The sequence below is a fragment of the Ambystoma mexicanum genome, chromosome 2p (assembly GCF_040938575.1).
Source record: "Ambystoma mexicanum isolate Mex_15411 chromosome 2p, UKY_AmexF1_1, whole genome shotgun sequence".
Lineage (NCBI taxonomy): Eukaryota > Metazoa > Chordata > Amphibia > Caudata > Ambystomatidae > Ambystoma > Ambystoma mexicanum.
The window spans coordinates 309,308,166-309,334,511 of NC_090923.1; the positions used below are offsets into that span (position 1 = coordinate 309,308,166).

At 43.4% G+C, this 26,346-nt stretch overlaps 1 protein-coding gene across 2 annotated transcripts in view; it reads right to left on the bottom strand.

Moving 5' to 3' along the window:
- Positions 1-879: 879 nt before the first annotated feature.
- The window catches only part of BICD2 (BICD cargo adaptor 2), a 482,602-nt gene continuing 457,135 nt past the window's right edge, over positions 880-26,346 (bottom strand). Inside the window, exons 7-8 of one of the 2 annotated variants that reach the window (XM_069643615.1) lie at positions 6,171-6,381; positions 880-3,032 (exon numbers count right to left, since the gene is read on the bottom strand). In XM_069643615.1, the coding sequence (XP_069499716.1) occupies positions 3,027-3,032; positions 6,171-6,381 (217 nt within the window). In that variant the 3' untranslated portion in view covers positions 880-3,026. Of the gene's footprint in view, positions 6,382-26,346 lie in introns of both variants that reach the window. The other variant, XM_069643614.1, reaches the window with a different exon arrangement.

Genomic DNA, 26,346 nt, shown 5'->3' on the forward strand with positions numbered 1-26,346 from the left:
TTACTGTAATGCCCTGTATCTAGACACCAAAAGACGTAATGCGAAATATTACAAGTATTATTAAACAATGCGTTGCCCTCAACATCTCGTCAGTAAGACGTAATGTCCACTGGCTGCCAGTTCAGGACAGAATCGTGTATAAAACACTAGCACTTACACATAACTGCTTATCCAATTCTGCACCTAAATATCTCACCAATAAATCCACTAGAAATCAATCTGACGGCCCACCCGCACCACACACACACACACACACACACACACACACACACACACACACACACACACACACACACACACACACACACACACACACACACACACACACACACACTCTGTTTAAAGATCCCTAGATTCAAGTTACAAAAAGCTGGGGCCACCGGTTTTCCAGTATTTGCCGCCAAACTATGGAATTCCATGCCTCTAACTATTAGAGCAGAACCATCTTTCTGGAGCTTCGAAAAAAATTGGAAAACTTGGCTCTTTGCACAGGAGCGGTAATGTTACCTCCAACTCACAACTGTATCTTTTTCATGTTTGATGCCTTGCTAATTGTAACACTCTGCATGAACTGAATCTGTTTTAACATGTAATCTCAAGTAATGCGCCCAGATACCCCCTGGGTTAGGCGCGCTATATAAATGCACAAATAAATAAATAAATGATGAAAGATGTTCTTTGTGATGTTACTAGATCCCGCCTCCTTTAACTAGTATTGTTCTCATTACCTTAGTGAATGTGTGAAGATCCTTTTCACTTGTAATAACTAAGCAAAGACACTGCTAATATATAATGCTTCTTCATCGTCTTCCAATGTCATGTTCTTTTTGCAATGTTTGCAGTCTGAAGCCGAGGCCAAACAAACAAAGAATCCAAAAGGCCTTTTTGTTTTTTTATTGAAACTGCAAGTACCCTTACACAGACATTTTTTACACACTCTATTGTATTAAGCTGCAGTTAATACATTTCTTTCACCAACCCTCCCAACTTTGTCAATTTGAAAAACATAAATATCAGTTTCCATATTTTATTTTTTTAATGGCATTTACTCTTCACTTTCTGTGTAAAGGTTGCTTGGCAGGAATACATGCATATAACATTAAATGGAGACCAATTCACCACTAAAGGTAATGCACATAAAACATAATACAGTACTTTTTAAACATTTCAAATAAATACCCAGTTATAGAGGAAGTACATGTAACAATATTTCTTATGAATCAATACTGCAACAGAAATAAAAAATATAAAAGTCCCCACACTAGGAAGTATAATGTGCTTCTTCCAGCAAACAGAAATCTTTAATTCCCATAAACATTAATAATAATACAATTTGCGCCTTTTCTTTATACAAAAAAAGTATCTTTTTGCAAAGTACCAATTGAATCACTCTTAGCTTCAACAAACAACACCAGAACAATTAGGCACGGCTTGTTGATGCTCTTTTCAGTTTCTGTTTCCTGAAATCACAAGTATTAGATATAACATGCAAGAGAAGATATTGTCCTGTTTTTCACATTTGCCAACAATACTATGGTTAAACTGTGTCCGCCACCGTACAAGGCTAACAGAATATCAATGTTGTCAATACAGCTTTTGTACTGCAACCACAAATGTGTTAATACATCTTGCTTTTGTTCGATAAATGTCCAAAGTTATTTAATTTGCTTATCAAAGTGTTTTCAGTTTTCCTTTGAACCCCTGAATCTGCAATGATCTGCATGTTAAAGTATCATTGACCAACAGAATTGTTTACAATTTCTTGAATATATATCTATATCTATATATTACGACTATCCCATTAAAAATGTGCTAAAGGGGAGTTCTCTTTGCACTTATTGCTCCTTGCTGATTCCTTTTTCACCAAATTCCAAAACAGCTCCTCATTGGTTATCATAAACTAAGCTATCCTAGATAACTCCCTTCAAATTATTAAAGGCACTACTGGCAATAATGAATAACAAAAAAGGTGCCGAAATAGAACACCCCATGATTGACCACTTTAGAATTTTCTTTTTCTAAATGCACCACAATTTGGCACAGCAAACAAAGAAATAACGAAACAATTCCAATTTGGAATTTAACTGGTTCAGTTGTACAAAATTCTGTTCATCAATAATGCTTTGTAATTTCCTAAAACCCAGGAATTCTGGAGTTTGTAGGTAATACTACTTAGTCAATATGTTTTCAAGTGCCCGTTATTGTTTTAACCAGAGCAAAGTCAAGTTTTCTTCTTGTTACATTGAACTATTCCTAAGAATAATAATACATTATGAAAAACCCCAGAATTTGAATACCCTGGATTTCTTAATGAACATGGCAGTTAAAATCATTAATTTTAAACATAAACGATAACATTTTATTCTGAAAACAAAAACAAAAATGCAGCTGCTGAAGCACAGCACATACGTATATGTTCTTAGCAGAGCCCCAGGTTGTGTTTAAACTCTGTTAGAAACACAGACCAAAGGAAAACAAAAACAGTAACAAATAAAAAAAAAGGTCTGTAACATGCTGATATGGAAACCAACAAGCACAAAACCCATCCCCAAAATGGGGATACAATTAGAACAAATCACTGCATTTTATAAAACAGTTCTATGTAAAGAATTATAGAAGCCAACATAAAATATCAAAATATCAAAAGTGCACGGGTTAAATAATCAGATAAAAATGAACACCTGAAATAAAATATGAAAGATCCCCTCCCACCTTCCCATTGGAGTGTTTCTAGTGGATCAGAAATGAACACTTTTATCACTAAAATTGAAGTAGATTTCTTCAGCACTTGCAAGTTTTCTTCCTGAAGCAGCACTTATTGGCAAAGCCTTGTTTTCTGGGCGTGAGAAAACAGTTTGTAAGTAGTAGTGGTTGGTAGTACATGGCAAAGGCTGTACATTTAGCATTATTTCAGTGGTATTTGGGCTTATGTGCGACCGACTACCACTAAAAACTGGATAGGTTAATGAACAAAGCTGCAAAGCAACTCAACGCACGTGGTGGAAAGTCCATGTTCAGGAACTACTCTACAGCTGTAAAATGGAAAATAAAATAACATTAGGAAAAAATTATCATGGTTCTTTAGCTTACAAATTCATGATTATAAGAATGAGGGTGGCGGTAGAGCTCGATAGCAGCTTAGAAATCAGGCATCTGTTAGTTTCCAAAAGCATATTAGCCATCAATCCTAGCGTACTGGCACGTTCCAAGCGTTAATGGTTGCAGTAGAATTGCCAGCAAGGGGCAGCTTGTAGGAAGCAGGATTCTGTACAAGTACCGAATAAAGCTTTGCGAATCAATATTGACAGTGACGACAAGTATATAAAAAGAGAAAAAGATCAGTGAAGCTTTAGGTTCCCAAGAGACATGCGGGCCGATATTTCATGCAGGCCGACACAGAGAGCAGTTATCACTTCGAGAGGAGGGTCTGCTTGAAGAGGTAGGTGATGCCACAGAAAAGGTGTCCATGCTAAAACCAAGCTTTAACAGCAAAAGTAAAGATGGACCACCATACACAGTGGAAACATGCCCGCTGAAGTGTCATAGAGATATACACAGTTATACGAAGGTAAAATAAATCAATATATTGTTATGTTATTCACTTCCACAGACGTCAATAATTCAGGTAGAACGTAAGGACAGTCAACAAATGTCAAGGTGTTCACTTTTTTAAGTCAAGATTTCAACACCACATTGGGTCTTAAATGGGGGGGGGGTGGAATCATGTGGATGCTTCATTTTGCTTCCGAGCATAAAACAACAACATAGCTACTTGCAACAGAACAAAAATGCTCTTAAATTGCAAAATGATAAATGCCCCAATTCTCTCAAAGGAATTTTTTACTTTCCCGAAATTTATCTAGAAGACAAAAAAAAGAGGACCAGCAACTGTCAGAATGAGTTGAATTGATAACATTGCTAATCCTGCTTAATGGCAATATTAAAGCTCGAAGCTAGGAGAATTACACATTGTCTACAACTGAAACAGTAATCCATACATGTTCCCTGCCTTTCCGATTGCACCGCATAGGATTCTTGCAACATTAGCAAGGACCTAGACAATTCGCTTCACTTTGGCTAAAGGTGAGACTGTTGCAGCAAACATGTAAAGAAGACATATTAAATATGTCAATTCTTTAAATAACTTTCTGTACTAACACAGACAAACCGCTTCTGTTTTTTCTTTAGGAAGAATCTTCAGAAAAAACAAAGTTGTAAATGCTTTCTAAAACCGTAACTTTTTATTTTGACCTGCCCCAATTCAACATGTTTTACTCTGACCAAAACCAAAAATTTTTGGATGGCAAAACCAGTGTTTTGTGCGAGAAGCGAAGTCACAACAGCAAAAAGCAAGACCTATGGTTGTACGATTACTGTCCAGAGACGGCGTGACTCCTCCTATCTACGTATGGGCTATGGCTGAGTTGGAGACAACAAGCTGCTGAGAAGCTACCAGAAACAGTGAACCACGATGAAAGGATGCAACTACATCAAAAATATTAGAATGGCTTCTGAAAAACATAGCCACTATCAACAGATGAAATAGTGCAATCTTGCGTTCGTATTGAGTCATAACTTAAGCATACAAAATTACTCTGAAGTATAAAACGAGCAGGGCTTTACATTAACACAGAGTTGAAGTCTAGGCACTTTAAAGCCATAGTTGCAAAACAAATGTGCGTCATTGTGCGCCAAACTTTTTTTCACAATTTGTAAAGCAACTTTCTTTTCAACAAATGATCTTACCACTTGTATAGGCACCAATTAGGAAGTACAATATGTAGAATATACTGTACATAAAGTAGCTGGTGGACCACTTAAAAGTCCAACATTGTTTTAGAATAAAACATATTCTAATCTACTTCATCATTTGCAAGTAGTAAGACAGACAGCCTGAATTGTATGTGCCTAGAATGTAGAGCCCTGCAAAATGTGCTTGCATATGTACTGTCATTTTCTGCATTACACAATGAGCTCCGAAACACTATCATCGTACAAGGAATACTGAGGGCGGAGAAGAATTGCACTGCGATTCCGACAACACTGAACTATTACGATACCCAAATTTCCACTCAATGGATATGCCACATTGCTATTTTCAGCATGGTCTTATTATAAAGCTCACTTCTTTTTTAAACAGCTTCGAATTGAGCTCCTTCAATAAGCCTGTGACTATTGTTATTGTAATTGTTTGCAACATAATTGTGGACGCATTAAGTAGCAAGCAAATGGATGTTGCTTTAAGGTTGCACATGGTATTTGCTGAAATGTTTCTCCCAATCTTAGGCACACTATCTAAGAGTAAGAGTTTGAGCTGGCACACTAATAATCGTCCTCATGTCTCTGATATGTTTTTGAGGAGGGCGTTGCTTGTGTACTCGGATCTTATGTGTTACTCATACTGCGTGTCATCGGATGTTGCCTATCTGCCAGAAGCTCGCATTGTTTTTTCGGCATCTCTAGAGTGGGTAAAATGTCTTCACACTGAATCAAAGATATCGGGGTTTTCCCGAAACGTGCCGTCCGCAATAGCTTTTAGACTTTGGTAAATGGGGATATGCAGACCGTTCTTGCAGAGGCCCTGCTGCATTCGGGTACAGGTCCTGCATTTGCATGGCACGCATCTATTTTTACGCATGTCACGCATCTATTTTTACGTGTCGCATTTCACTGCCCCTCAAACCGCGATGCTTGCTTGTCCTTAGTTTTAAAGGCAATCAGAAGATCAAAGTTTGCCATTAACCAACGGAAGGATAACATTAGTGGTAAACAGACTAGACTTACTAAAACATGACTCGAGCCTAGACACCACCTCTTCCATTATATAGGGTTGACACGCAATCGACAACAACAAAACCGTACATATTATTTGTGGCAATACTGAGCTTGGATCACGTCAACTATTACCTGATAATAACATCTCCAAATCTATACGAGTTATTTACAGTCAATGCCAGAATAATATCGGTTATATTACTCTGTTGAAACATACCCAACAAGTGAAATCACTACATTTGCAGAGACAGTGACAGCATAAAAGTGAGATGCGTAACATGGCTGTCTTCTGTAGTTCTCTAGTCGCAATAGATTTTATATTTCTCACTGCAGAAGATCGGGTTGTGTATAACGGCCCCCTCGCTCCTGTCAGCGCAGGACCGGATGTGACTTACACTTGGGGTACTGGTCTTGGCTTTGGAAGCAGACTTTGTGCGCCCCCTTTTGGCTAGCTCGGAGTCCAGCTCCAGGTGCTCTAGTCGCTGGGTGAGAGCCAGCTTCTGTTGGATCGCCATGCGGAGCAAAGAGTTCAGGGTCTTCTTCTCATCTTCGGCCGCAGCCAGTTGCCGCTGCATTTCCTCCAGCTGGGTAACATACTCATCACACCTGCAAATACAAATGGAATCATTAGATTGGCATTTTCAACTGTCAAAGGCAGGCTTAACATTGGGCAAATTAATTGCGCAAAGGCAACAACGTAACACTGAACACGTTACTTTTGTTTGTGCAATTCCTGGCCACTATTCTTCCAACAAGTTGTAGTAAAAGCTGTGGTTTTCCATTATACCAGGCAATGTTTTACTTAACTAACACTTCCTGTTATTATGAATTACATTGGTCCCGATAGGCTGGGTGGACTGGGAACCAACAGAAGCCCTGTAAATAATGTTCAAAGTGGCCCATTATTACACTTTTAAAGCTATGCCACCCCTTCCTATACGAACATTTATTTTATTTTATTTATTTAGTATAATAAAGCCTGTTAAGGCTTTCTATAGACTAAAATAAAAAAGGAGAAACGGATTAATGTATACACAATCATTAAAAGTGTCAAGGACGATTATCCTCGTCCTTTTTGTATAGACTTGCACAATAGCCTGGCGGTTAAAGGGTTAAAAGGAGATAAACAAAAAAATAGGCTATAGATAATTAGACCTTTAAGAATCTAATAGTTCAGTGGTTTGTTGAATATGGCACCATCATTTCGTTAAATGAAAAATGTTAATAACATCACGCCCTCCATAAAGGTCCTTCCATAGTACATCAAAACAATTAATTTGATGTTTTAACACCCTACTATCAGATAAAATAACTTTCTTCTAAGCACAATCAAACGATCAAATTCCAGTAACGGATGTTTGGGGGTTCCACACGCCTCCCTAACTGCTAAGGAGTTTACCATGCTCCATTGTATTCCCATATCTGTATGTGCTAGCCAGTTAAGAGAACACTCCTTCTCATAATCAAGGAAGTTCGCTGCAGTCTAGATATTGTGTGATCAATTCGCCACTAGATGAATAAGCAGCCTAATTTGGCAGAGTTTGTTAATTGTCAAACAAATATATAGATGTTTTAGTGATCGTTTTGTACCGAGTAAAGGGGAAGCTGTTGGGGGAAATAGCTAAGCGAGCACTCCATAGTCGACATTCATTTCCCACAGAACGTAAACAGGTGCTCCCAAGCCCCTAAGAAAATAAAGGCAGCCAGAATAATAGAAGGCCGTGGCGCAGAGGCCCAATGGCAATCTCCAGAGTCCCCTGAAGGCCAGCCCACCCCTGTCGAAACGTTTTTGAAAGAACTTTACAGTGCGTGTGAGGAGCAAGAGCAGGGCTCTGAACAGACAGATGTTCACATATTCCCCACCAGAGGCAGAAGTGGGTCACATCTGGAAAACCTGTCTAGCCAACACATCACGTCACACTGCAGCAGACGCAGGAGTCCAACATGAACGTGGAACATGCCTCCATACTGTGCACACAGTTGCTACACAATCCTTTTTGTTGATTGGCCCGATCCAAGTGAAAAGGCATCCCCCTTGCAACTCCTTCTATAGTGATCCGCTGGGACCATTTCGCCAGGGTGATATATTTATAATGAGTATCCGGAAGACCTAGTTGAGAGGGAAAGGGCACAGAGCATAGCGCCACATGCAAGTGGGGCTTGCAAAGACCTTGACATGCATATTGATCTACCAGGCCATGTCATCCTGTGCATGCAGATAACGAAATGACACTCGCTCGTAATGTTACATACTGTATCAGACACTACTGTGCATGCAGGGGATTGCAACTCTAATGACTGGACAAAGAGTTAAATTGCCAGCCCAGACGGAATGGCTTCATCCATGTGATATGATATTGCATGATATGATATGGCATTTATAACGCGCCTATACAGAAGTGTTTCGAGGCGTGGCGTGGCAAGGGAGGGGGAACAGAGGGAAGACAGACAATGATCCTGCTAGGCCAGGTGTCATTCAGATCGCCAAGTGCATGGGAAGGGAGAAGGGTGAAAGTGCAGGGGGTAAGAGGGACAGTGCAGAACATGGGATAATAGAATAAATAACAATAAGTGAAAGTACGGCCAGCTGGTGGCAAATGCAGGGGTAACTGAAGACATCAGGGGGGTAATTCATGGATGATTTGTGCCAAAGAAAACGGGATTTGTGTGCCATTCTCCCCGCAAATACCCATTTGTTAAACAGGGATTTGCGGGCAGAATGGCGCACAAATCCGTTTTTTTTATTTGGCGCAAATAATCCATGAATTACCCCCTAGATGTCAAGTGCTGGTGGTGGGATTGAAGGGATACAGAAAACAGTCCCCAAGTGCGTGGGTTCCCAGGAGGCAAAGCAGGTATGCAACTGGCGGGGGAGGGAACCTGGGCCTGAGATCATAGGGTGGCCAGGTAACCAGTGCAAGTTGAGTATCAGCCAGGAAATTCAGCAGGGGAGAGGAGGAGAAAAGGCAGACGCCAAGAGAAAGGTTTTGAGGCGCTTCCGGAACCAGAGATGATTCTCCTCAAGTTGCAGGAAGGCTGTTACAGAGGGAGGCCCCAGCCGAAGAAAGAGATCTACCACCAACTTGTTGCTTGGAGAAGCGACTGATCCTGAGGGAGTTGGAGGTGGATGAGTGAAGAGCTCAAGAAGGAAGATATTTAGGAAGAGAGAGTTGAAGGTATTGAGGCCCCAGTCCTCAGAAGGCCTTGTGGCCAATGCAGAGAGTTTTGAACTTAATCCTTGCAGCCGCTGGGAGCTAGTGCAGAGATGTCAGTCCTGCAGAGGAGGTGCAGTTGGTACTGTGACTTCTTAGAGACGTCGGAGATGTGAGGAGAGAAGGAGAGTGTGGAGTCTAAGATGACCAATGTTTTTAGCCTCACAGGTGGGAGCAGGAAGAGGGCAAATAGCGGCCAGACCGTGGCAGGAAAGGAGGGGGCGGGTGTGCCGATGAGGAGAATCTCAGTCTAAATGGCAATAAGGCAGAGATCATTGGCGGCACACCACTCCTGGATGGTGGAGAGAAAGTCAGAGATGAGAGAGGGAGAAGAGGTGTCAGCCGCATAGCGCTGGAAGTTGGGGCAGAGTGCGGCAATGCGGTGGGCAAGAAGTGCCAAGGTATTGGTTGAACAGCCAGGGAGAGAGGTTCGACCTCTGGGGAAAACCACAGGTAGAGATAGAGATAAAGGAGAGGAAGGACCCAAGTTGAACCTGGGAGGGTTGATCAGAGAGGAAAGAAGTCAGCCACGCCAGGGCCAGACCGGTAATACCCATGTGCTTTCAATCAGGTAATTTGCTTTGCGCACATGGAGATGTCTTACCATACATGAAAGGTGCTTTCAAAAGGTATGACCATAAACAGGCAGTAAGGCAGTAAAGGCCTCATTACGATTTGGGCAGATTTTTAGGAAGAAATCACTACCTCGCCAACTGGTATTACCGGATATCCATACAATGCGTTAGCACAGTGCTAATGCAGTGGTCTTCGTGAAATACTACCGGTGGTATTCTATAATTACCACTTGCTTAATTATTTAAGAAAAAACGTTTCTTTCGATTTCCACTATCAAATCAGAAACTAAAAACACATGTACAGTTGTGGTTTGTAAATGTGAGGCAGGTTCAAAGCAGGCAATAGTGGACAGTGCTGAGACCCCCACTAAGGACTAGACTATACTCTAGAAAAACTCCCATCAGGTATAGAGTATCCTCTAGAAAAACTCCATGGAAAAGCGTAAGTACAGAATGTGCAGCAGAAAAGGAGCGACAGGCTTATCCAGTGTATCTGTCCTCCAAGTCGCTCTTGACACGCAAAGTCCACAGACTCCAACTTTATACGCACTCTAACTCAAATGGCTGCAACTATTATTTAATAATTTACTCCTGTCCAACGCCCTCCAGATTTTATATTGTGATTATCTCAACTTGGATGAGCCACAAAGAGCAAAGCGCCTAGAAACACTTGTGTACAGGCGCGTCATAAATGACTTCTCATATCATATCCAAGGATGTCCTTTACGGGACTTGGTTAGTGGGACATTGCTGTTGCATTGGTGCAACAATCATCAACAGTGCGAATTCTAGTAAAATAAAAGTGGCTAAAGGGTTCAGGATTTTATCAAAATAACCAACACACCCTATACATGGGCAAAACAGCAAAAGAAAAACGACAAACAGCAAAAGAAAAATGACAAATAACAAAATAAATAACGACAAACAGCAAAAGAAAAACGACAAATAGCAAAAGAAAAACGACAAACAGCAAAAGAAAAATGACAAATAGCAAAAGAAAAACGACAAACAGCAAAAGAAAAATGACAAATAGCAAAAGAAAAACGACATGCAGGTGTATCAGTAGCTTTGCTTTGAAATTCTGCCAGGGGAATATATACAAATCACTGGATTTTCGAACAAGCATACTTCAAGGCAGGGTCGATGTGCTCAACCAAGATGGTTGAAACTTCCATCCGTCCTAGTCCAATTTTTCACATCCTTGAGTCCCTGGTTGAAAACATGAACTAACGCGCTGTAGTACATAAAGGCTGAGCCTCCAATGGAGTTCACATTATAAAGTTCTCATTTAGGCCACGAGTGAATTAAGCTGAAGACATTTGCATTTTAGCCATTTAAAAGGGTTTTAGTTGTGATGAAAAATAAATAAGATCATAAAACATATCACTTACTTTGGGTTAAAGTCTTTGTTTATTTTTACATCAAAGAAGAAGCTATCTATTTATTTAGAAGTGTTGTATAGAGGGGACCCTGCCAGACGGATGCTTCAGAGAGTTTAGGGTGGGGTTGCATTGAAGAGTAAAATGAAGTCAGTTTATGGAGGGATTCATCTGCTTGATGGTGGGTGTGACGAGGAGGGGCAAACACCGTGCTTCCAATCATCTCTTATGATAAAGGTAGGTTCTTAAGATAAAGGTAGGTTGAGATTGCAAATGAATGGACCCTAATGTACGCCTTTGAAGCAGCCCAAGGGAGCAGAGGGCTTAAGACTCCCTTGCTCCTCCCTTGGCAGTAGAGAATAGGTGACTCGTCAAGCATTTATTGCCGAGGTAAGACGTGCTCTTCTACGTACTGCCTTGTAGACAAATGATAAGATCCTGAAGTTCAAACACTCCCTTATTGGACACCAGTTTGGTCGTTTAAGTGAGGTGATGATATAGTTTGATATCCATTATTCGAGTACGATGAAGATATCATGGTTCGAAGCCCTCTGACGTTTGTGGTGATGTTTACAGGTGGACCAGTGTACAGAGTATTGGAGTAATCCAATTAAATGATTCAGCGGGGGACAGAAATTTGTCTAAGGGCCTCATCACGAGTTGGGCGGGATCCAGGTTGTATTACCGCATAACGCTAATAACGCTACTGCAACTCGGTCCGGTTCAAATTGTGCCAGATCACGAGTTGCAATGGCGGGGGGAAACCCATTCCCCATCGGGTCCAGGAGTGCTTCTACCGCCAGTGGAAATGCGCCGACAGTAATAGCCCTGAAAACGGCCTGAAAATTGTCATTTTCCGCACAACTTGTGTTTTGGCCAGCCCTTAAATGCGGCAGTAATAGTGTTATCGGCGCATTTAAGGGCTCATGCCAAACTCGTGATGAGGCCCTAAGAATGAAATACATGTGATCCTGGTGGTCGGAACATGGCTTTAGTTTTAATTGCAGGAGTGGAACTGTGCTTTCAGGCGGTGCGGGGGACAGGCGTATGGCACTGAGGCAGTCAAATGGCAGTAGAGATTAAGACTGTTGCTCTTCCAATTAAGATCTCTTTTTTTGAAGAGAATGAGACAGTTTGTTTTGTTCATTCCGGTGCGTGATGCAGGCAGTTCTCATGAAGTTTCAGGCGTGGCTGGATATGGTACTATAGATGTACAAAACGAGGGTGAGGGATAGTGCAGACCGTTGCGGAACAACATATGTGAAGAATGCTATGCGTGAGACTAGGGATATGGGTTTCATAATCATTTCCTGCCACTTCCTACTCTCGCCAATGCACAGTCACTTTCCATCTCATCCACAGACAACCCAAACACAAAGCCTCCTTAATTGTAGCGGATTAATGTCATTGACAATACCCATAACATCGTCGATGATAGCCATCCTTGCCTGCTGGTTCGCCTCGACCTCCCAGCAGCATGTGACACAGCAGATCACCAGACACACAACATCACTGCCTGGTGAGCAACAAGACCATCCTCAGTTGGTTCAAGGCCTAACATGCTATCCACCATAAATGTGTGCAAATGGATTCCTCCAGATCACCATCTCTACTCATCACCTGTGGAGTCCTGCAGGGATCATCCTCTTCCCATGATCTTCAACCTTTACACCGAACCGTTCTGACCCCTACTGGCTCCATACAACATCCACATCCACCAATATACACGCAAATCTACCTTCGGATATCCTCCACTACCTCAAGATATCCTCCATCGAAGACATCCACCGGCTCAAGTCATGCCTCACACTGATCCAGCCCTAGATGTCCAGTGCTTACCTGAAGTTCAACCCCTCCAAGACCAAATTCCTACTACTGACCAACATCACCGAACATGCTGACATATAGTACTGGCCCTGCTATGAACCTCGAAGAGCTTCACACCCCAGCTGACCACGTCCCTTGGGTTCGACTCTGATAGACACCAGGCCTTCAAGTGGCACACATTTCTCTCCTGTAGAAAATCACACCCTTCATCCCAGAAATAAACTTCAGAACTGCTGTCCAAGTCTTGGTCAAACCCTTTGCAAAATAATCAGGAATTCTCAGGGCATTCATCACCATTAAAAATAAGCGCCCTAGCCTATAGCACTTACTTTGCACACATTATATCTGAAAACTGTATGTAAGCTGCTAGACTGTAGCTAACCCACTTGTTGTGAATGTTGCCACACCTTGGTCCTGTCCTCAACCTTCCCTCTTCCTCTCCCACCACCCCTCCTATGGATTTCCTAAACCGAACATCCCCATTTTTCTTAATGAAATGAAGCAGCTTTATACTCAGCCCTCACACTTCTACAAACTAAGAGTGAACCCAATCATAAGGGTAAAACTGGCATAATTAAGAACTATGGGCCTCATTACAAGTTTGGCGGTAGCCTTGCCAGTAAAATCGGCAAGCTGCCGCCAAACCTGCGAATTTTTTCGGCACCCGCAAATGGACAATTACCGGGTCATTATGGCCTCGCCGGACCCGGTAATTGCCCTTTCGCGGGCGCCGGAATGAAATGCTCCCCATTCCCATTTGAGCCCTATAGGGTTCAATGGGAATGGGGAAGTCGGATGCAATGGCACCATTCATGAATGGTGCCGGTGCATCCGACATGGTCTCCGGGCCGGTGCCGTTCCGCCCAGCAGATCAGACCTGGCGGGCGGGAGTTCACCTGCCTGCAGAACTCAGAGTATGCTAGTCCGGTAACTACGGTACCGGCAAGCTTACCAGTCCCATAGTTACCAGACCAGCAGACTCGTAAAGACCACATATACCTCCTTGGCCTTTTGTGGTATTGTGGGCTGCGAGAAGGCTATAGTCTCTAGAGAAAAGTATACTCTCAAACAGCAAAGTATAAAAGCCCTAAATAAAGGAATGTTCAATCAAGGTTCTACAAAATCTATATATTTAAATTAAACACACCACATGCAATAATAATTTAATGGAAACGACTACAAAAACCCACTCCTGTTGAAAGAATGCAGAATATGGAAGGTAGCCAAATGGAGCAGTCTGGGTAATGAGACGGGAGAAAAGGCAATAAAGACCATGGGGTTCTTGTAAAGCATATGTTCTTGAAGTGCAAAAGAGATTAAAGTAACATGACCAGTTTCTAGGACTAAGGGAAGTTATTAGGCAATAAATCCTTTGCAGTGACTTGGCAGTGCAAAAGTGTCAAACCAGGCATCTCTGCGCTGTTCAGTGATTCGATTTGGTTCGAAATGAGACAGTCACAGTTGTCCAGCAGCAAGCAAATGTTGAGGCGGAGTCGAACTGAAAAAGGCTGCTATTCGAAGTGAAGTTCAAACAATGCGGATCGTGAATGTCACCAGATGTGGTTCGACAGCGGACGGGATGACAGGATACACAGGCAAGTTCGTTTGATGCTGTGCATGAAGGATGCGGTTCATAGAAAACACCATGGTCGGTTCGATAATCAACTGGATTAGCGATGAAAAGGCTGGTTCAAGAATTGATGGTGCAATGATGCTTCTCTGTTCGACCCAAGGCAACGGCGCGTGCGGTAAAGGTCGGTGATTGCCAAAGTTAGCCCCTGAGGGTCCTGTTTTTCTTTTGCAGTGGTTAGATTGTGAAAGTGCAGGAATCATCCTTGCTGTCTTGGCTCTCAGGAGCTGTGGGTCCCAATCCAGTGTCTCAGAGGCAAGAGAAGCCCTTTTCTAGGGCACTCTTACATGGGGGAGGCTGGCACACAACTGCAGAGGTCCTTGAGCACGGTGATGTCCTAGGTACCAGTGTGGCTGGGGATGGTTAGGGGACAGAGCATGCCTCTGCCTTGGACTACCTGTCTTCACATCACATCTGGAGAACTTTGGAAACAACTACTCTCCCAACAGGGTCCAAATAAAATCTTCTTCTCTGGTTGAATTCCAGAGGCGATTCAATGAAGGAGTGGAAGACCCCGTCTTTTAAAAGGAACAATCTATATGAGATTGGACAAAAGCAAGCCTGCCATAAGGGTGCAATCCCTGTTCTTGGAACAAGTGGACTTTGCCTTTTGATATCACACCCAAAGTGCTTTGTGTTGGGGGGGGGCTGGAAGGAGAAAACAAGATGGTAGAACTGTCCTACAGCTGGTCTGAGCTCCCTCTGTCTACACTAACGTCGTTGTCCCCTTACCTTGTCAATAGCATGCAAGGTCCTTTTTGTATGCTGCACCCTGGTGTGAGTCCTTTTGTGAAGTGTGTGCGCTTTGATTCCTGTTCTTAGGTCAGCTTCCTGTGGAGTTGCTGTCTCACTGGAGTGGGTGTGACCTGCCCTCACAAAATATCAAAGTATCAAAGAAAGGCAACCCCTAGGGCTACAATCTTACTGGGAGACATCCTAGATGGGGAGAGGGGATACACAAAACCCTTCCATAGCTGGGCTGGGCCCACAGGGCTGACACATGTATGGTACCCATTTGATGTGGCTTGGATAATTATGAGAGAGAGAGACTAGCCACCAAACCTTAACTCAGGTATGGCTTAAATTTAAAGTGTGATGGGCCACCAGGATACAAACTCTCATGGGTATGTGGTTTTGGTAACAGGGGTGCATGTCTTAAATGCAGCTCATGCGCTGAGGAGACTTGGCTGTCAAGGCAGCTGTCACCTGTGACCCCTGGACCTGTTCTGTGATACTGGAGAGTAGGTGCTGCAAATCAGGCTACTGATTCAGCAGGGCATAGGTGTACTCTGTGCTTTTGGTATGGAGCTTATGAAAGGAGGATCTGATTAGCAGATCACGCTTTCTAAGATGGAATCACCCACATAATGTCATTAGTTAATACAAATAAAAAAGCCAAGGTTTCTACACCCTTGCTAGGTGGCAATTCCTCACACCAATAATAATACGTTTGTACATAATGCTTAGTTCTTCTGGTATCGTATGTAAGGGCACTTTACAAAACATGAACAAGTACACTATATACAATGATCATAAACATATTTTCCAAAAAGCATCATTACTTACCAACTTGGTCAGTTCTGAAGCAACCACGGGATGGGGAAATGTTTGCCTTTCTAGGTGTCATAGAAACTAATCTTGCAGCTATGTTCTGCAACACTTGCCGATGTTGCATTTCACATTCAGCACAGTTGCAGTAACACACTTTCACTTTAACACCTTAATGGCTTTTGCCACAGCTGCTCAATCCTGCTCAAAGATGAGAGGACTTTCCCTTCTGAAAAGTTGGGCGTTTCCTCGATTTACTTTGAATCTGGAGCTATTTTGTAAGAAATTAATACAGAAAGATTAACACATTTTCATTGTGTATAGAACAGAAATAGAGTGGGTACAACTTTCAAAGGGAGGGCAAACCTTGCTTGCCTTGTGGGCAGTGTTACAGGAAGAGAAACCGCAATTGAGCTTCTGCTCATCCAGACCCATCACAATCAATGGCATCTAATGTTCCTGATCACTAGGGAGGCATCCGGAGATGTCCATGTTAGCCCCGAGAATGCTTGAGACTGCATGGTGACCAGATGAGCTCACATAACTAGGGCACTACTTGTCTAGTCCTGCACGGTCCTACTACAGATCAGAGGAATCCGGTGGAGAGGGCCTATCGGAGCTAATGAAGATAATAGCCCTCACAACCTATTCGCGCGGAAAGCCAGGAAAAGCGGTGTTCTGACCACCTGGCTAGTGTCACCAGCATGGAAGAGGTGTTATTTTCAGCCTATGGTGGGTCTTGTAACGTTTTTGACATGTGCCATATTTATTTATTGAGATTTTTTACATCCTTAAATTAGTAGCGTTTCAACAATTTTTCGCGTGCTTTTGTTCTTTTATGCGTTCATACTTGTGCTTATTTGTTGCAGCTTCTGACGGTCTTAGCACGGTCCTCAGACTTTCATATGTCTCACTTCCTCTGAGACATTGACCCTCTCCAATGGTGACAGGATAACGTACTTATTCAAATGCTATGTGTTTGATTATTGTATGCATGCTGGCATTGGGGTGTATTTTTTGTCTCACAGCGGTTCAATCGCTATTACTATTTGGTCTGACCTTGTTTTGGGCCTACTTTAATTCCCTTGTATAACCAATCGTTTTCCTCATTTCGCTTTTTTCATTTTTTTATCTTATTTTCACAGATCACCATGCATATTTTAAAAGCCACTTGGGGAAAGTAGAACACTCTGGGGAAACCGGGGGGATTATAGGGAAGAGACAAGAAAAATATACCTTTACATTACGGGGAGGAGTCTTGGGAACTGCATAACTGGACATCATTTGTTAATGTTTGCCTGTAGAGCCCCTCGGTAGCATTTTGATTCAAGGTTCTCATGGCAAATACCCCACAGCATGCTATCGACATACAGTCATCCAAAAAACATGTCACAGTGATAAAGACCCTCCACACTCAATAAACAAGGATGCACATTTGTTCAAACGACATGGTGATGGGGAATCAAAGGTTCAAATTCCCATGACAAACAACTTCTTTCCAGTTGAGGGGCATGCATAGAAAAAAACCTGGAAAACCTTTCTCTCCTTCATTTCTGTGCATCCACCTATAACTGCGTGTGCAGTGCTGCTGTTAGGTCAGATCTTCCCGGATCCGGGTTCATGTCTCCCTGCATCTAAGATCCAGCTTCTCAATCTAGGGGAATCCATATTTGCACTATAGATTGTGCATAACACACAAGAGCAATCCACGGCCAAGGACGAGAGTTCCTAAAGGAGAAAATAACCATCTACCATTCGACAAGACCACTCAGATCAAGGAACGACATTAGCTTAGAACCAAAACCATACAATAAAAAACATTCAGAGGATCATCCTTTTCCCACCTGGCAGCAACAACCTGGAATCGTCAACCAACAAACATATGCAACACAAGGTATCATCTGGAATTCAGAAAACTACTCAAAACTTTACTCTTTGCTCCAGAAATCAGAGGAAATAACTAGGAAGCATAGACCAAAAGGGAAACAAGAATCCCAGGGAGGAAACCATGACCCCAACTTAATCTTCCCTAACCAGAAGACGCCCCAACCACCCATATCCGTATATCGCTAACCCACAGAGGAAACCTAGGTAGGTAGGGTCCCTATACGGGATGGGCAGGGAGGGACCAGAATCCTCTAACCCAAACATCGCCATCCCCAAGATGGGGGAACCCGCAGGCATAAGCCAGGTACACATACCACTAGAGCAGAGGTCTTCAAACAAAGACAAAGAGGTAAGGAAAACCTCATACCACATACACTTCTCATACAGAAACTCACAACCACCTCTCGACACAGCAAACCACACACACTTCACCACATTGCAACAACAAACTAGTAACACATAACCCGGCACAACAGGACATGGGAATTCGCACTGACCCGAAAACTGCACTTAAGTTCAGCGAACGGTTCAAACCGAACTGAAGCTGCCAACAGGACATCACAACCCTCACTTTCCTATTACAACTAGACCTTACTAACCCCCCACTCCTCCCTTACTTCACACTCTCCTTTTCAGATACGCCAGAGCACCTAGGGACCACTCCGGTGGTGACAGTGCGCGGTACAAATACCTTTAACATTTATTTTAGAATGTTTGCATTGCTTTAAACTATGATGTGTGCGTTCAGATTGCTTTAATTTATGCCACGTTATCGTGATACGAAGCATGGTAGTTACGGCCAGGGGGCGAGACACTTCCCTACAAGAACACTTGAGCGTCTGATGACGGACAAATAGCAGGGATGTTACAACTGATGTGCAGACGGCAGACACGGCACCCCATCCCACCACATCATCCCACCCCCTATCCTTCCAGCCCTGTGCCTGGTGGGATCCCTGGGGGAAAAATCTATTTCAGAAGTGTGCTTGTAAGAATGTTCAGAGTGCTGTGTGTTTCTTCTACACACACACACACACACACCTAAACAACTTCCCAGCAACCTGTATCGAGTAACTGCGCACACTAGATTCCAGAGGGGCCACTTTCTTGAAAGTGGTGGGTTGAGAGACCATGGCCATGGGGTACATAAATGTACACAAAGACTTGGGAACTAAATACCTAGAAGCTAGCTATCAAAGAGAAATACATTTGCTCCAATCTGCATGCATCAATACATTAGCACACATAACTTTTATCTGGATCGTTCAGACTAACACTTCCCATCCGGCTCTTGCAGAAGCCAGCTCCAAGAGAGCACAGTTGAAGAGGGAATGTTGAGTTGTATAACACCCCACTACTTATGTGATTAATCTGGCAATGTCATCACTGCCTCTCCAGGGAACCACTCTTCCCATATGGGCTGGGAAAGGCAGCCAATACCTGATCCTGGCCCTGGAGGTGGCTATCTGAGGGAGGACCATATGGGGAAGACAACCCTCAAGAGAGGGAGGTGGACTCCCTAGCTGGAACATGATACCTTTCCACTTGGGGTATAACACCAACCCCTTGAATTCCCAATCCTGTATGGCCTATTGTAATATAGAACTATAACCTCCAATCCGCACCGATAACAAGGTTCTTTCATACCCTTGTGTAAAAGGAGTGAGATGAGGAGGAGCACTAGAGCAATGTTGAGCACTGAAGCGATGAAACCAGAGACAGACTCTAGTTGTTGTATGGATGCAATAGGTGCCGGGACGTTTAAAACCATCAAGCGGCAAGAAACATGGAACACCACTAATTCCGACGCTAGTCGGAAAACTGAGAGGAAGCAAGTTGCAGCGAGAGGAAGTGAGCTCCTGCAGGCACCATCACGAGAGTTTCAGAAGTCGTAGGATCACTGAGTAGAGGCCGAGAGCAGAGGAAGCTGTGGAAAGAAGGACTAGGCATTGAGGGTACTGGAGAGCTGATGATATGCCAGCAAGAGGAGGAAGCGAGCCGCAGGGAGAAGTGCAGTCCACAGAGAACGCTGAAGCAGCCAGGAGAGACTGGTGAGCACAGAGAGGGGAGATGGGACACTGGGCGCTTCGTGGTGTATACCACACACCATTATAGGATAGTTACATGAACTGGGTGAACCAGAGCAAGGGAGTTGGGACGCCAAGTCAATTGTTTAATGAAGCAAGTGAAAGAGGTTCAAGGACCAAATGGTTGAATGAAGAAAATATAAAAGCGTGAAACTGTTGCACATTTAGAAAGTCCTGGCAGGCGAGTACACAAGGCAACCTGATTGTGAGTCAGGTACCCACACCCAAGTACAAGTGAGCATATTGTCATTAGGAATATGGTATTAAGGTATTTAGATAAGTGTTTTGAAGCAAAGGAGGAGAGTGTGCCAGACCGAACTCACTCTCATGCTTGTCAAGAATCTACATGTAAACGGACCAAATCAAGAGGAGGGACTCCATCTCTTGAGTGTGTGAAATCCAGGGGAAAGGAGTTATTCTCTCTGGACATGAAACTAACATATTGAGCCTCATCACGACTTCAGCGGTAGCGATGCCGCTATTGGCGGCATGGCTGTAGCCGAAATCGGGTCTGGGTTCCGAGAATGGGGAATTACCGGGCCATTCCGAGTTTGGAGGGCCCGGTAATTCCTCTCTCCAGGAACCCAGGCCCAGACCTTCCCCATTCCCATCTAAGCCCCCATAGGGCTCAATGGGAATTGGAGAGGGTGCAAACAATGGGCCGATTACGAGCGGCCCGTTGTTCGCTCCCTCTTCCCCTTGCAGGACCCGGTAAGGACGCCTGGTTTGACCAGGCGTTACTTACCTGGTCCCGCGAGGGGAGATTGTAATGAGACAGAACAGGTTTAACGGGTCCGCCCCCATTAGCGGAGCCCATTAACCCATTCCGCCTCAGTCGTAATGAGGCCCATTGTGACTAAGAGAAGGGACGCAATACCCTAGTGATTGGAGAATTGTGAACTGTGAACATTGCAACCAGAGGAAGAAAGACATTTCCATTGGTACCATTGGAAAACTCCAAGGAGCCAAGAGAAGAGGAATAACTTCTTGGCATTGTGAACTGTGATACTGAGAAGAACCATACCCTCTGAAACTATGAATTGTAAAGATCCTGAGAAACTCCGGGGAAGGGAAGCATCACCTCAGGATTGTGGAACTTTGATGGTTTATTTCAGCTTGAACCTTTCAGAACTTTATGTTAGAAATCTGGAAATGAGCTGCAGACGACCAGATGAAAGACTAGTTCCCTTTATCTTAGGGTTAGCGTGTAAGGTATAGGTTAGGATTTGGACACAGGATGGAGAACTTTACTTTGAACATTCTGACACAGACATCCTTTCCTTTCATAGAGGCAGGAAACCCCTCTTAGTGATAAAGCAAGATAGGATTTCCCCCAAACCTCTTTTTATTTTAATGAAGGTCTTTACCAACCACCACAATGCCCCTGTGTCCAAGTCTTACTCCTGGTTCCTTACAGGTAGCACTTGTAGCAGCTAAAAACTTGTGATAAAGTCTGAGGACGGCTCATCTTTTTTTCTACTAATAAATCTGAAGACTGACTGCTCGAATAACACTCAAGGCCTGTGCTTCCACTCTTTGTTACTGAGCTATATTTAGGTCCATCCGGGCGTCTCATTATCAGTCGCAAACATCCTGAGTAGGATTATTTCAGCAGGCCCCATGCAATGGAGAGGGAAATGACTTTCCTTTGACATCAGGATGACTGTATTTAACTATTAACTGGATGATTGTCTCGTGTTACATTTGAAACCTATTCACGATTGATGATCATGGTGGAAATAAATTAATTTGAGCTTTACTTGAACTGGGACAGATCAGGGAAGAAACTATTCTGAATCCTTCTTGCACCAACCGTGCCCTTTGGATGTGATCAACTACAAGGATCAACACTTCGGTAGGCTTTGTTTGTATATATATTCAGCCCATGTGACTGATAATTAAATGCTGTATTTTATGTGGATGATAATGTCAGGGTTCGAAATTGCTTGGAGCTGGGAGCTATTTAGCTCTGCTTCTACCCTAGGAGAGCCTTGTTACCTTGTAAGCAACAGCTATGAGGAGCTACCTTTGGCTCTCCAGGCCAACTGGTGCCTTGCGAACATGCAGATGTGTCTTTAACTTTGAGTGTTTGAGAATGTGAATAAAGAATAATTAGGGCACATCTAGGGTAAATGTGAACATAGTGCATCATACATAGTAATCAAAAACCTAAACTGTACTGTGTACCCCAGTGGTAGCTCCCGCCTACTGGGTGAAGCCTGACACCCAGGAGCTGGTTTTAGCTCTTGCTCATCGAACCTTAATTTCGAACCCGTAATGTAGGGATTTTCTTTCAATGAATACATGTTAAATGTTATATATCTCTATGTGAACACGTTTTATATATTCATTGTGCCTATGTTTAAAAACAGCCAAAACATTGGAAAGGCACACGTATAGCTGGCAGACATTGCAAGACAGACCACCATCTTGCTCCAGTATATTCTCTCTCAAAAACACAATGAGTGTAATTTTAAATTACACTTATATAGCTTTCACATCCTGGGTGGGGGCCGTGAAAGCTATTCACACCCTTGGGATTTCCCGGGGTGCGGATAGCTTTCTTTTTTCTTTCATCCGACGGGAGATGAGCTCAGTGTGGGGACCTAGTCGCTTTTCTATTTTAATGGCGGCGGCAAGACGGGAGGAGCACTTACCCGGATGTACGTTGGGGTTCGGGCAAGGGGAATTGGATTTTTCTAACGTGAGGAAGCAACAGGGAACAGAGAGCGCCTCCCTGTTACCTCTCCATGTTAGAAAAAAAAATAAAAAGGAAAAAAAGCACCACCTGGGGAAGGGCCTCGGGTGGCTGGAACAGTGGGCGGGGATCGTGTATTCTCGCCTGCTGTTCCAGCCATCTGATTGGCTGAGCACCCTTCCCCAGGTGCGATCATGCTGTTGTGTCCCCTGCATGCAGTTTTCAACTAGGAGTGCAAAAGTAAAGAGTAAAATCAGGCTAGACTTTACTTTTATGCTCCATCTTGTAAAAAAGCGAATGCAGTTTAACAAATTACGCCTTGCAGATGGTGTTTAGTGATGGATTCCCATGGAATACGCCTGCTCTTCAGCATGTGCTAATTGAAGGCGGATTCTATAGGAATCATTTTGGTTTTTTACTTGCATGAAAACCTCATGCAGGTATTAAACACGGTGCATGGTGAGCAGGAAAGCATGCAAACTCCACTTCGTGCCCCTCCCTACGTTATGGAACGGGATGAAAATGGGCTGCAGTGCAATATTAAGCGTAAAAGCATTACGGCTTGCTTTTAGGCGTTAATTTTGTGTTTCAGTCAGTTTAAAAAAGACCCTAAACGTGTACATGTCAGACAGAACTAGGCAGAAGATCTACCAGACAAGTAAGATCTTTTAGGCTGCGTCAGTCTTAAACCGTGACGCGTTCCTGCTCTCAATGAGTAATAGATAGAACGGGCAGGCACACATGGCCTAGAAGTAGAAAGAGTGAGAGAAGGGCCCCCGAGGGGGTTCGGCTACCACCCTTTTAAAGGTGGAAAGGGACCTACTGCGTAGATAGGTGTAGTGGTAAGTGATGGCTGGTAAAAATACCGGAGAGGTGGGCACCACAATGTTTACTCACTTCTATTCAATGTGTACATCTCTCCGTTAGTTTCCAATAATTATGACCTGGAGCTGCCAGTTTAAACTGGTCCTTTAGCACAAGGACCTCCATAAACCACAAACAAAAGAAAACAAGGCAACTTTGCCTTATTATAACTGCCGCTTCTCAGTTGGCCCCTAGAGAGGGCTGCAAGTTCCCAAAGTATTTATATCCAATGTTCTAATAAAATCAAAGCATCAGTTAGATCCGTTCAGTTTTGGCCAAGAATGTTTTATTCACATCCCTGTTTTTCTAATTAGATTTATTCTGAATGTGATCTGTTGGGCGATCATATTTTGCCATCAATATACATTTAGCCAATGCATTTCGGTGAAAACCTTCATCAGGGCTGTATATAGGCTCTTGATTACATCATCAAGCTGATCACTTTCAATGCGCTCTCTCTGTCAAATCTGGTAAAACCCAAAGGCTTTTATTTTGCAACCCTCACGGCTCCAGCCACGTGTGTTGCAGATGCGTGGTGAAACGCATATGTCAATCGTGTCTCTTCAGTTCCTGCGTTGTTCTGCCTTCTGTAGAGAGACATCATGCAAAATAAAAGCCTTTGGGGATTACCAGATTTGACAGAGAGAGCGCATTGAAAGTGATCAGCTACTTTGGGAACTTGCAGCCCTCTCTAGGGGCCAACTGAGAAGCGCCAGTTATAATAAGGCAAAGTTGCCTTGTTTTCTTTTGTAAGTGATGGCTGGTGACATCATGTCCTGATGTCATAGATGGGACATAAGAGGCATCTTCTAAGATAGAGGCTCCATCAGTGTCAGTTGGGAGACAGGCTGAGAGAAGACCTACCTGGGCGGTGGGCAGTGTCTCTGGAGGGTCCCAGCTTCTACCATAGGAATTGGCGCTAATAAAGACTCACAACTCCTACTACAACTAAATGCCCGCCTGTGCTTGGCTCCTGTCTACATCTCATGGAGCATACCCAGGTACAGGCCGCAACGATAGGCTATGGCACTGATTGCTCAAACACTGCTCAAATACTGATTCTCAATGCTTCATTCCAAGGAATCCTAGCATGACCATGGAGATTAAAAGCATTTCAACTTAGGAAAAGATGGCATACTGAGAAATGTTAACTACAGTTATGGAGCGCAGAGTTCTCCAGGTAGCAGATGAGGAAAAATAATTAATCCCTATAACCTGAGCGGTCTCCAATATTCTACTATGTTAGACTGTATATAATAAACTAGCAGCTCAAGCACTGAAGAACACAGCAAGTGGCTTTGAACTGTAAGCAGCCGACTGTTCGCCATCTTACAAATGATCTCATCGACCCACAGGCCATGCTTGCTGAATCTTTGATGAGGTCACCACCCGCCGGTGTGCCATGCCGCTCACTAATGCATTCCTCGAACTGTACATTAAGCCTGCAGCACGCGATGAAATGCTAGAAACAAGTGTTTAAATGATTCTGCTATAAAAAGAACCTTCTATTTCCCACCCCCTTTTTAAGTACACTGCAACACAGAATTTAGAACAAATGTTCTCAGGCAATTACTCTTACCGTGGTTAACATTCGATTTTTATTTTTAACGTATTATAAAATAGAACTACTTCATAATTCACATGTATTCCTTACCATACTGTTTTATAATAAAATATTCTTTGTTTCTATTTCTTGAAATGTCTGCAAAATGGCGAAAGTGAATAAATGCCAGGTCATATTAAAACACTGTTATCTCTATTGATATCTTCCACACTTTTCTATTTAAAATACCTGCCAAAACACCTTTGGGCACTAGTATCTATTCTTTCTGGGAACCAAGAAATGGGATGAACAAAACATTTAGCAGCACTCAAGTGGCACCAAGACAAGTACACAATAGATGTCTGTGGCAAACATCCCAACATACCACCTGGAGTCTGTATTTTTTTTCGTGCATCTTGCATTAAGCACTACATGTCTGCTTCCGCACAGCAGTCTAGAACCCACCGTGAATAGCAAGATCTAGTGTATGCCCAGTGTGCCCATTGCCTAACACTGGCGCGGCCTTCACTATAATACGCCAATTGCATGTATTGGAGCTCATACAAAAACACCTAGAGCACACCTTTCTAAGATGTTCACCCCTCGCGGCAGCGCGGCAACCAAGTGAGAATAGAAAGTAGTGCGCGGTCAAGTAGTCCCTGAGGGTGAGCAGCCAATGGGTTCCGGCAAGACCACTGAACCCACTCTAGGCCCTGTGAGTGACGTGTTGACTTGACCCCTAAGGAACAAGTTACTTACCTGTAACTGTTGTTCTCCAGCATGGGTCTGGCATGGATTCACATGCTCATGAATATTCCCCGTCGTCAGGCCGGGAATCCTCGGTATAGAAAAAATCAGTATCAGCTTCGTTTCTGACCTGTCTTTCTCAGTAGTAACCAATCACTGGTCTCTGGATCATACTGCCCCCCAGCCAATGACTGCCCTCTCCCTAAGCCCCTCCCCTGGCAGCCATCTTCAGATTTGCTAGCACGTGAAGTAGCAGTATGACCAAGTGAAGAGCCGCAGAGGGGTAGGCGGGAGGGTTCGCATGTGAATCCATGCCAGACCCATGCTGGAGAACAACAGTTACAGGTAAGTAACTTGTTCCTTCTCCAGCATCGGGTCTGGCATGGATTCACATGCTCATGAATATAAGAATACATAGTAGTATACACATGCACAACCACGGGAGGTGGTACAAGGCTCAATATCAAGCAATACAACAACTCAACATTAAGCAACTCTTACCTCCTCACCAGGCTCACCTTAGGCGAACAAGTTGCGCAGCACTGCCTGGCCGACTCTGGACTCCTCCCTGGAA